Below are 11783 nucleotides of genomic sequence, written 5' to 3'. Positions count from 1 at the left end.
TACTCTTCCTCTCTCTTTCACTCTTCCTCTCTCACTTCTCTCTCTCTCACTCTTCCTCTCTCTTTCATGGGTCGGCGGTGGCGGGGGACATGGAGCGGCGGCGGCCGGCCGTGGGGGATGAGGAGGTGGCCACTCGGCACGACTTCCCCCCTCATTCTCTCTCTCTCTCTCTGTGGCGCCGTCAGGAGAGCGGGTACAGCGAGACGGTGACAGAGCTCGCGACGTGTCACACCCTGAAGTTCTCCTCCCAAGCCTAAAATTTAATTTATAAATGACCCTAAGAAAATGCCGGTGCAAATCAAGAGAAAACCCTAAGAAAGTAATACAAATAATAATCGAATCTGGCATGTGGAATTTTTCTTGAGTTCTACATGTCGAAATTCACTAACAGGATTTTTAGTGGAATTTTTAGAGCCCTAGAAATAATTTTAACCAATTAAAATTGAGCAAGCAATATTTTAATTCCAGGGAAAATCCTTTTCTTCCTTTTTCTTTTTCTTTTTCCCCCTTTTCTTTTCGAGTGGGCCGCCAGCCCATTCTCCTTCCTCCTCTCCCCTCCGTTGGGCCAGCTGAAGGCCAAGACCCAGCTAGGCCGGCTGCCTCCCTCCTCCCACCCGGGACGCCGACAGGTGGGCCCCACCTGTAGGGCCCGTCTCCTACCTCGCGCCCGGGCCGCCGCGCCCACGCCTCCGCCTCCTCCGGGCCACGTCGGTCACGCCCGCGCATGCGCCGCAACTCCCGCGCCCACTCCCCTCTCTCTCCCGCCCGCGCCCGCGCCCGAGATGGCCGGGATTCGATTTTCGAATCCCGCCTCTCTCTCTCCTCTCCCACTCCCCCACGTTGGCCGGCGGAATCTCGCCCCTACCGGCCACGTCCGGGACTCCCCTCCCCTATTTAAGCTACGCCATCGCCCCCTCTCTCTTTTTCCCCATTTCGCCAAACTCCCTCGTGCTCCCCATCGCTCCCGCACCGTGCACCCACCCGCCGCCGCCTTTCCCGCCGCTCCGGCCGTCGCTAGCCGCCACTAGGCTCGCCGCCGCACCGCGCCGTCGCCGCCATCGGGTTCGCAAGGACGAACTCCACCCCGTCCGCCCTTCCTCCGTCGGGATTCATCGCCGGAATTCGCATCCCCTCGCGCTCCGGTGAGTTCTACCTCTACCGCCGCCTTCGGCCATGGATGCCGGCCACCGTGGTTCATCTCCCTCTCTCTAATCTCTCTCTCCTCCTTCCTTAGGGCACCCCGAAGCCCGTCCGCCGGTTGCCGTCGTCCTCCCGTGGCTTGCCGTCGCTGTTCACCGTCGACTTCCTCCACGCCGGCCACCCTCGGTGAGGCGTCCTCTCCCCTCTACTCCCCTCCCTCTCCTTCCTAGCCGCCGCTTAGCGCCGCCGCCTTCACGTCGCCTTTGCGCCGTCGCCCCCGCCGCCGGTTGCCGTCGCCGGCAACGCGTGCGCGCGCATCGTCGCCATCACCGTGGCCGGTCGGCCGGCCTTGAGCCGAGCCGAGCCAGGTCACCGCCGCCCGTCCGATCAGCCCCGGGGGCGATCTGGGCCGTCGGTCCCGTGGACCGGCGGTGGACCACCCGCGTGGTCCCGGTCCACGGTGGACTGCCCCCTCTTGAGCCGCTGCCGAGTGGGGCCCGCGTGCCGGCGCCCCTTTTCCCTCTCTCCCAAGCCGCTGACCGGTGGGCCCCGCATGTCGGTGCCGCGCCCCTCCTTGATGACGTCAACCCTGGGAATTATTGCGCAATAAATTATTTAAGGACTTTTTGGTATAGTAATAAACACAGTTAATCTTCTAAAATTCATAACTAATTCATCCGAGCTCCGTTTAAGCCCATCCGAGCTCCGTTTAAGCCCATTCAAGTCTCAGTAAATCAAGAAAAATATGTAGAATCCATTAAAAATGGTTTTGTTCTCTATTTCAGTAGTCTTATAGCCTGTTTGTATTGTTTGCTTTGTTGTCGCCTAGATTCCGGTTCTTCCGACGCTTCGGTGTACTTCGAGATAGTCGCCGAGGTTCCTCCAACTGCAGAACAAGGCAAGTCATGCTTGTCACTTGATCATGTTGATCCTATATTGCAAATGTTCTAATGTTTTCTTTCAAATACTGCATTTGTTTTGCAATATCACTATGGGATGTTTACCTATTGTTACAGCCATGCTATTTTGGTACCCTGCTCCTTTGTTAGCTCGGGTTATAACATGAATAGATTTTGGATTAGGAATTGCTTAGCCATGCTTAGTTCCACTAGCACACAATGGGGAAAGCTCACTAAAATATAGACTTTAGGTTCAATTGATAATGTTGGTTTAGTACCACCGCTTTGGTGTTGGTTAATTAAAATGAATCACATGGTGGGCTATTGGTGCATGGTTTTGCTAGTCGCACCCATGGCAGTTAAGGACCGGTTCGCGGGATGCCCTGGAAGAACTTATCGTACTTACCACAAGCCAGCGTGGGCAACGGCTGGGCTTGTAGTGTAGCTTTCCTCTAGCTGACGCATCCAGGCAAGGGTGGGCGTGATGGAGCGGGGCGGGCCCTGCGATGGCCTCTGTCGCTTCCGGATTCACCTAGGCACGAGAGGGGACTGCCCACTGCCTTGCGAGGAGTGGGGGTGAAACCTGAGGTGTGGTGTGCTTGGTTAGAGGGGGTTATGCGAAGGGTCCTGTCACGGCCTCTTTCCGGTATGTCGTGGTGGCATGTCGGCGCACGGTAACGTGTCGTGGGGCTGTGTCTTGTGGGTACAGTTGTACACCTCTGATCAGAGTAAAACTATTCGAATAGCCGTGCCCGCGGTTATGGGCGGTCAACCAGATTCACCGTGATTAGTCTCACCTTAGTTTATTCTTTTGAAATTGGATAGTATAGGTGGATGGTTGGGCCTGTCGCAACGTGGTATAGCGTTGGACGGTGGATGATTAATATTGGTTAATTATTACGACTGTTTTCTTCTTTAAACTTCTGTTTATAAATGCTCGCTTTATGCAAACGAACCACTCTAGCTCTCCTTTGATAATTCCCTGCATCATACCCCTATTCCGGTATGACTTGCTGAGTACAGTGGGTAGTACTCAGTCTTGCTCTATTTTTTCCAACCCCAGAGTACGAGTATGTGTCAGATGGAGGTTTCTCCGAGGAGTAGGCTTCGTCCGTGCCGTCGAGGATGCCTGTGGAGTGGTGTTCCCGCTGCAGTTCTAGTCAAGGCTTAGCTCCTGTTGTCTTTCGTTTTTCCGCTGCATTTATGTAAGACTTTTATGATGTTTGTAAGACGTGGATCTGAATGTCAACATTGTCGTTTGTGTACCCCGGCCGGTCCTGGACAGGGATTTTAATGCACATTCTACTTGGAATTCTATTCGGGAATTTCTGGGCGTGACACGGCGCACCCTGGCGGTGGCCGAGGACGAGCTCCTCCTCCCCTCGCCACCGCCCCCACTCCACCGCCACCGCCACCGCCACCGCCTACAGCGTCGTCCCCTTCTGCTTCATGGGACAGGTGGAGGATGCCAGAAGGAACATGGCATCGGGCTCCGGCGACGAGTCCGTGGTCCGCTGCCCATCCCTAAGCTGCCTCAACCACCACCCGCTGCTGTCCTCGACGCCCCGAACGACCACTACCACCACCCGCAGCCCCAAGCTCCGTCCACCCCCGCCGCCCTCGGTCCTCCAACGCCCTCCTTGGCGCCGCCCGCCGCTGCCGCGTCCTCCTCGCGCTCTGCCACCGCCCGCATGCCGACTACCCGTTCGTTCCACGCGCGCCAGCCGCCGCCGCCCGCACGCCAACCGCCGTGCGTGCTTTGTGCATGAGAGAGAGAGAGGGGGGAGGAGGGGAGGAGGACGTGTGACAGGTGGTATGACCGCCTCTCTGCCATGGCCGCCGCCATGCACGCCGATGCTTCCACCTCTCCGCCATGGCCACCGCCGCCAGCGCCCGAGCATCATCCTCGTCGTCGTCCTCCACTCCTCCGTCGCCATCCTCGTTGTCGTCCTACTCATCCCCCACCGCCGCCGACCTGTGAGAGAGAGGAAGAGTGAGACAGAGAGTGAGAAAGAGAAGAGAGAAGAGAGAGAGGAAGAGTAAGAGAGAGGAAGAGTGGAAGAGGATTATGACATGTGGGTCCCATATTTTTTATAAATAGAATGCTGAGTGGACTGCCACGCGTACGCCATGTAGACCAAAACCACCGCGGATTGGGTCGACGGGGGTAATTCGTCCGGTTTACGTAGTTGGGGGTGAAGAATGTCCGGTTTTATGGTTAGGGGGTAATTCGGTCGACCACGATAGTTCGGAGAGTAATTATTACTTTTTTCTATTCTGAAACAGAGGGAGTACATATGTGCCGATTTAGATAAACCGATACTACTTATGATGATGCTGATCCCTACATGTCCATTTGGTGCTTCGCAGGCTTGCAGCAGTGTGGCTCTGCAAGCCTGGAACAACTAATGCGGCTCGATTGATTAAGGATATCGATTATTTGAGGCGGCTGCATCTATCCCAGAATCCCAGGGCAGGACGGCGGCCTACGTGATGGGGAAAGTGTGTCATCATTCATCAATCTTGGTTCCTAGCTGCTCGTGAACTGCCTGCGTGGCCCGGGTACCGTTGGCCGATTGCTAGCTGCTGCATGCTTGTCACCGGACGTGTATTCTGGCCTATTTTAATTTATCAGCGTGACTGCGACAGATAGGTGGCAAACAACCACCGACCAAAACAGTAGTATTTTCTGGTCCATTGAGGAATGAACAAGTATATTTGTACATGCAATGAAACATGTCATACAATGTGAAATTGAGGTAACATATGCCATATACGGTAGAAAGCTGCACAACCAAAACTGCATTAAGTAGATGAATCTCGTCGAAATAAAGAAAGGGAAAGTTGCTGATGACGGCACAAACTGTTAAAATTACAGAGACGGGGATCGTGGACGAATAGCAAATCGATCGGCCGAGATGATAAAATTACAGAGGTTCGACAACGTCCATTGAAGAAGCAAATATATACATCGTGGCTTTGAGGTTTTATTTACTAAATCCATCATCCATCCATGCATGAAAGTATAAGCAGTACGTACGGGATCCACAAGGATATGTAGTACTACAGCATTCAACTTGTAATGATCATCACCAGTTAAGTTGCAGTCAACAGCCCTGGTTGTAGAATTTACGATCACAGTGCGATCCGGGCGGTGGAACAGTGTACTGGCTGCCCGGAAGGCAGGACTGGATGCAACCCTGGTGATCCGGATTCAGTGCGCTCGGAGCTACGTAGTGGCTGGTCGCCTGCAAGACGCGCCTCTGCACCCTGTCCAGCTCCGCCGGCAGCGGCTCCGGCTCCACCGTGTCATCCAGCCTCCTGATCATCCACGCCGCCGCCGCCACCACCGCCTCGCCGGCCGGCTCCGCCGCAGCATCGTCGGCAAGGAGGACGAGGAGGAGGAGCCACGCCGAAAAGACGGCGGCCAACACCGACGCCTTGCTGATCATGATGATGGCCGCCATGGCCGGACGCACGCACCGCACGCACGAACAAAGATTGGAGGATGGGGTGGTAGTAACAAAGCTAGCTAGCTAGCGCGCGCACCGGCGGATTTTATAAGGGACTTGGGCGGTTGGGCCGCTTTCGGAGAGCGACGCCGACGTGCCACCGTCGTTTTTGTTCGAAGCGACCCGTGAGTGAGCAGGGATCGATCGAGACGTACGGCGGCCGGCCGGCGGCCACATCTCCGTCGGCGCGCGACATGCTGGCCCTCCCGATCGATCAATATATGCTCATTATATTTCACGTACGACAAAAACAAACCCACCTAACGTATGTCTGAATCTCTTGTTGATGTCTGCTGCGCCGGCCTGTTTCTGAATCACAAACATATGAGAAATTTTATGGTTGTCAAAAAAAGTACCTCGAGCACTACTACAGAAATGATTTTTTTCTAGAAGAGACCCTCGTTAGATTACAGACGGTCCATTTTCGAATACGGCTCCATAAGATGATGTAACGTCCCACCTCTCCTAGGCCGGACTACCCTCACAGACCAACACAAGTCTTTTTTCGAATACGGCTCCATAAGATAATGTAACGTCCCGCCTCTCCTAGGCCGGACTGCCCTCACAGACCAACACAAGTCTTTTCTGCACACTTTGTCCTTACTCGTATCGGTCACCCATCCCAAATTGCTCCAGGCCAAGCACACTTAACCCTGGAGTTCTTTGAAGATTGGCTTCCGGAAAAGAAGTTGCAACTTGATATGAGTATTCTATTAATCATATTAAGCCCTGAGCTGGGATGTCACAGATGCCCTCTTGCTAAAATTGATTTTTGCATGCAGATCTCTTAAGGGACCGTATGTAAGCTCATTTTTACCTGCGGTCCCAAAGAGGTCCATACAAAAATCGATTTTCCTAAACGGGCCTCTTAAGAAGCCGTCTATTTCCCTCTCAACACTTAAAAAAATTTCAAACTCAGCCTTATCTTCTCCTCTTCGGTCGGCCGGTGGCCACAAGGGTGGGTGCGATGGCGGAAGTTTAGCTTGCCTCCTATTTCCCTCTCAACACTTAAAAAATTTTCAAACTCAGCCTTATCTTCTCCTCTTCAGTCGGCCGGTGGCCACAAGGGTGGGTGCGATGGCGGGTGACAGTGACGGCGGCTGGCGATAGACGGCAGCGCTACCCCTATGTGCATCTTCGAAAACTGGGTCGGCAAATCCTGGAGATTAATGAAGTCACCACAGGCACCTCGTTGTCGAGGGGTACGTCACCTACCACTGAAAGCATAATGTCGTTAAATCCTAGAAAATTTGCTCCCCTAGGGAATCGAACCCAGGACCTAAGGTGATATTGAGATTCTTGTAACCAGTAGGTTACAAGCCCTTTCGCTCTTTCCCCGTTTCATTCGGTGAGTATATAGAAACCCAATTAATAGGAATTTGGTGAGTTTAAATTCTTTTTCCAAATGAAATGAGTAAAGAAATTTTATAGGGATTGCAATCCTGTTTTTTTTTCCTATGAAAACCCTATATAATATAATCCACCGAACGAGCCCTTAGTGGCTTAAGCCCAATAATGTGGCTAGCTCTAAGGCTCTAACATAGCAAATATTACTAGGGCTTTTGCACTGTTGCGGCCCATTAATTTATCTATTGAGGAGGTGCTAGTAGCTGCTGTTTCAAATCGAACCCGATGATTTGCTATGGACACAATGAAGATTCGTAGTACATTCTGTCTAATTTAGCATTAGATTGTTATATCTAGTCAACTAATTGTAGTACTGCGTACATGACTACTCCCTCTAATCCGTCCCAAAATAAATCAACTTACAATTAGAAATATAATCGAGGATCGGATGTGTAGTGTAAATTCATTGTACTAGATTACATCGTACTCAATCTTAAGTTAATTTATTTTGAAGTAGAGAGAGTATACTTGCGTATAACAAAGAAGCGATCGACCACGGCAATTAAAGATCATTGATCAGAAGTCGGAACAGCACTCGATCACTACAACGGGCACCCACATCTCAATCGGACGGCAACCACCATCTGTATCGGGCATCGAGCCCGTCATAAACGTAGAAGTCACTGAAGTGAGAAGTTAACTCAATCGGTTATACTCCCGTTACGGATGAAGCTATCTCAATCGGGCACCAAGTAAAACACGTCACCGATAGTTTTGACCCAGATGACCTATCTCAATCCATAGCTGAATAGATAAAAAAAATAAATTAGAGGCACATATTATAAGATCAATATTGTTAAAGTAATGAGAATTGATGAATTTTCTGAATTAATGATTAGTATTTCTCACTTACTTTTTTGAATTATCTGTTTTCCTTGGAAAACTGATAAAAAAAATCGCCCCCTTCAGCCTCCCACCAAAATAGTGAACAGTGAGATACAGTTACACTAGGTGGTTGGAGGTATTTATATTGTGCAACAAATATCTGTAACGGCCCTAAAATTATCAACCGTGATGGGCATACAAGTAATCTTTATCAGGCCTTAATAAAAACCCGTCACCGATGAGTGTCATCTGTGACGGGCATTAAAGTTATCTTAATCGGGTCTCAAGTTGGCGCCCGAGCTTCTGTTAGGGTCCGATTGAGATATTGAAGGCTATCTCAATCAGGCCTAAACTAGGGCCCGTCACAGATAGGTGTCATCCGTGACGGACACAAGTTTTATGCACATAGCATGTTTGCGAGACCATATCTCAATCGAACTCTTTTTAGGCCCGTTTGAGATGTATTCGTTGTGACGGTCTACAAAATCCAGTTATGCTACAAATTATTTGAGATGAGAGGACTTGTACTAGTGACAAGAATCTGTAATTTTTTTGACGATTAAAAAACCATCAAGAATAGTATGAAAACCATCAAGATATATAATATAGGGATCCTATAATATATTGACACGACCATACACATTTCATCACCGTCTCATCATATGCACCAAGATTATTCAGCCCCTCATCCAAACGTACGAGAGGACGTACTCAACAAATATATATATATAACCGAGGTACTCAACACACGGTCGTTGGTTACGGTAGACGGCTAGATGCATATGTTAATTACCACTCTCCAAGATCAACACCCTGGGTTATGGTAGACGCATTTGTCTCCCCTCCCGGTGTAGGACACGCCTGGCGGAGGCTCCGTGCAGCTATGGTCCGGGAGGCACACTGGTTTGTACTTTTCTAGTGCACCGGTATCATGTTTGGTCGTCGACCAGACGCGCCGGCTCTGGATCAGCATGTCGAGCTGATCCGCCGGCAGCAGCGGCTCCAGCTCCACCACCGTGTCCTCCACCGTCGTCGTCCTGCTCTACACCGCCGCCGCTACCGACGACGTCGACGCCACCGTGCCCCCGGCCGGCGCCGCCATGGCGGCAGCGGCGTCGAGGGGGAGGATCAGGAGCAGCAGCAAGAGCGGCCATGCCGACGTCGGTGCAGCAGCAGCAGCAGCTGCCTTTCTCATGCCCGCACGCGGCCGCGCGATCATGGAGTGGTGGGCGTGATCGACCAGCCGGCCGAAGGTGCGCACGGCTTTTATATAGAGTTCTCCGGGAGGCAGCTAGCTACTAGCCGGCTTGGGTGACCGGGGATTACGTGCTCGCAAGGGCGCCTATTGCTTATGTCGTCTACACTAGCTAGCATTGTGTATTTCGTGCTTGCAAATATATATCAACATAGCTATGTTTCTTTAATCTTGTACATTTACATTTTCATGTACTCAACTACTTTCTTTGTCTTAAAATATAATTTATTTTGACCGGAAAAAACACATCGTAATATTATAAATCTGGTTTCGAGGAAAGCACCATACGCGCTTGCACGGGCACTGGGAGCCAGCGTTCAAATTTTTATTTTGGCTATATTTCTATCGGGGGCGACTGATAGAAATTTTGTTCTGAAATAATTTCAATTTCTAACAAAATTTGGTCTAATTTTAGCGCATATTTTCTCAAATTTAGAAAAAAAATCAAAAGTTTCACCTGAAATAATTTTATATCAGGGCGTCCGATACAACCATCCGATAGAACCAAAATTTCGGAAATTTTAGTTCGAAATTTTGAACCCTGACGGGAGCAAGAGAGATTATTTAGTTGATGATGTACATCCACACACATTAATTGACAAGCTTTCGCCATAGAGAGAAATCGATTGATTGACTAGGAGTACTCGTTTTTTAAATATATGATACTGTTTGGTCAAATTTTTACTTTAATTATTATCACTAATCACAACTAAAACGAATTTTACAAGCTATAGGTTTATCTTTTCACAGATGACTGAAATTTTTAACCGCATATGGAGATGGCTAGGCTGCCATAGGCTTAAAAACCGCATGCGAAAACCTATTTCTATATGTGGGCTTTTATAAAAAACCGCCAGGGAAAATAGATATCAAATCATAATTTTGAGAGAGCTTTTTCAGAAAATCGTTTGTAAAAATAGGTTCATTTTTATAGTTATCTTAAGGTCAAAGCTTTAAAAATTGATTATAAGAGCCCGCACTTGAAAATATAAAAGCAATACTATTTCGATAAAACCATAACTAATTTATATGAAATCGAATGATAAGACGTTTTATATGAAAATTATAGCTATCGACGAGATATACAACCCTATAGCTGATGTCCTTTTCATTTGATATTATTTAGTGTCAAATATGTGTTACAATTTTTAGAGATGTGATGTGAAATAATTGTATCGTCTGTCCCATAGTCACTAAGGCTGTGTTCGGGAGTGAGGGTTGGAAACCTCACTCCCTAGCTAGCACGTAAAACGGAACAATATTTAGTGCATGATTCAATATTAGCTAAAATAAATTTAAAAATTGATTAATATGATTTTTTAAGTAACTTTCATATAGAAAAACTTTGCAAAAAACTTTTTAGCAGTTTAAAAAGCGTGCGCGCGAAAAATGAGGAATATGAATTGGGAAAGTAGAGATAAGAACTCAGCCTAAGTGATTTGTATGTAAGATGGTAAGGAGGCTACGCATCGAATTAGAGGGTTTGTGTTTGAAACTTTGAATCATATATACTGCAGGCACATATATTATTTCGTGCGAAACATTGGAGAAAATCATATATACAACATGCAAGCTTAAAATAATAATTGACTTAAGATAAAACTAGAAATTAAGAACTCCAAACGGAGGGATCGAGCAATTAATTAAGGATGTATCTGTTGTTTAGGTCCCTTCATAGGGAGTGACATCTTTGTTCACTGTAATTTTTGGCGATTTTTCATGTCATTTTTGGCAAAGAACCTCTAGTGGTCCTGCAATGGCTAGTCCTAGCTAGCTGGTAGCTCGGGCCAACAACCGAGTGCACCAAACACAATGTTTTATTCTTGGTAAGCTAATATCATTGGGTGCGATACTATATGGATGTAGTAACCATGAACTTCGCCTGATCACCACAAAACAAAGTGGATGGCATGTATATATAGCTTTATATACAATTTGGTGCACGCATGATTGTTTCATCCGGCTGCCACTACTGACTTGCAGCTTGTTTTGTTAAGGAAACGGATCAACTATTCGACCATATATATACGAGTCATGATGATTTAGGCATGACATCAGTTTAAGAATGCTGAGCCCGTAATTTTGATCAACTTTCCACGACTCATGGTCAAGGTTCAATATTTCGGATAGATCGAAAATCAGTCTCAGATTTTTCAGTCCATCGGTAGTACATTCCTAACTTCACCCAAAAAGTTTTTTTTTCTGAATTTAAGTAAACTAGAGCCAAAATATTTCAATATTTCGGAAATTTTGGTCCCTCGCCGAATTCCTTTTGCTTTCCGGCTTTCCGCAATTTTGAACCCTACACCTGGTTTATGTTTGGTCAAACTGAGTTGTACTTGGGAGTGTTGAGGTGACTACCTGGCAATGGAGAATTGTAGGTGCTTTTGATTCCACATATATAAAAGAGTTTGAAACGTTTTTAATAGTAATTGAAACTAGGGTTTAGCGGGTACACGCAGATTCCCGAGTGTATGAAACATTTTAGTGAGACTAGAGTTTTAGCAAATACTACATCCGTCCCAAAATATAACAACTTTTGGCTATGAATTTGGACACACAGTTGTCTAAATTCATTGCTAAAAATGTTTATATTTTGGGACGGAGGGAGTATATAGTACTTCCTCCGTTTCATATGTAAGTCTTTCTAGCAATGAATCTAGACATATATGTGTGTCTAGATTTATTATCATCTATATAAATATGAGCAATGCTAGATGAAACGGAGGGAGTAAATTATACACG

The 11783-nt window shown here is 47.9% G+C and overlaps 1 protein-coding gene across 1 annotated transcript; it reads right to left on the bottom strand.

Moving 5' to 3' along the window:
* Nucleotides 1-4868: 4868 nt before the first annotated feature.
* Nucleotides 4869-5589, bottom strand: LOC127771429 (uncharacterized). The gene has a single exon (XM_052297342.1). The coding sequence runs from the start codon at nt 5504-5506 to the stop codon at nt 5147-5149; it is 360 nt and encodes a 119-aa protein (XP_052153302.1). The 5' UTR covers nt 5507-5589; the 3' UTR covers nt 4869-5146.
* Between the last annotated feature and the right edge of the window lie 6194 nt (nt 5590-11783).

The sequence above is a fragment of the Oryza glaberrima genome, chromosome 4, assembly GCF_000147395.1.
Source record: "Oryza glaberrima chromosome 4, OglaRS2, whole genome shotgun sequence".
Lineage (NCBI taxonomy): Eukaryota > Viridiplantae > Streptophyta > Magnoliopsida > Poales > Poaceae > Oryza > Oryza glaberrima.
This window is presented reverse-complemented; position numbering and strand designations above follow the sequence as displayed.